Here is a 212-nt window from a genome sequence, read left to right as displayed (position 1 = left end):
AACTAACCTCTGAGTGGAAAACTGCGTCGTAGAGGGCGCACGTTTTCAGGGCCAGGAACACGTGAGCAGGGAAGAGGTCCTCAGCACTGGCCAGCCACGCCACGCCGATGTCACTGCCGCACTGCAACGACGCTTTAATCACTCACTGCATAAGCACAGCTGTCGGCGCTTATGTTGCACGGACTGAATAAATCCTTTGAGGGAAATGCTTA

General features: G+C 54.2%; 1 protein-coding gene across 1 annotated transcript in view; it reads right to left on the bottom strand.

The window, feature by feature from the left end:
- LOC119588210 (hemolymph clottable protein-like) overlaps positions 1-212 on the bottom strand; it is a 24,837-nt gene that overhangs the window by 9,309 nt on the left and 15,316 nt on the right. The window contains 1 exon segment of the mRNA XM_037936911.1: positions 8-121. Within this exon segment, the coding sequence (XP_037792839.1) occupies positions 8-121 (114 nt within the window).

Source organism: Penaeus monodon, chromosome 23 (genome assembly GCF_015228065.2).
Source record: "Penaeus monodon isolate SGIC_2016 chromosome 23, NSTDA_Pmon_1, whole genome shotgun sequence".
NCBI classification, from domain to species: domain Eukaryota; kingdom Metazoa; phylum Arthropoda; class Malacostraca; order Decapoda; family Penaeidae; genus Penaeus; species Penaeus monodon.
This window is presented reverse-complemented; position numbering and strand designations above follow the sequence as displayed.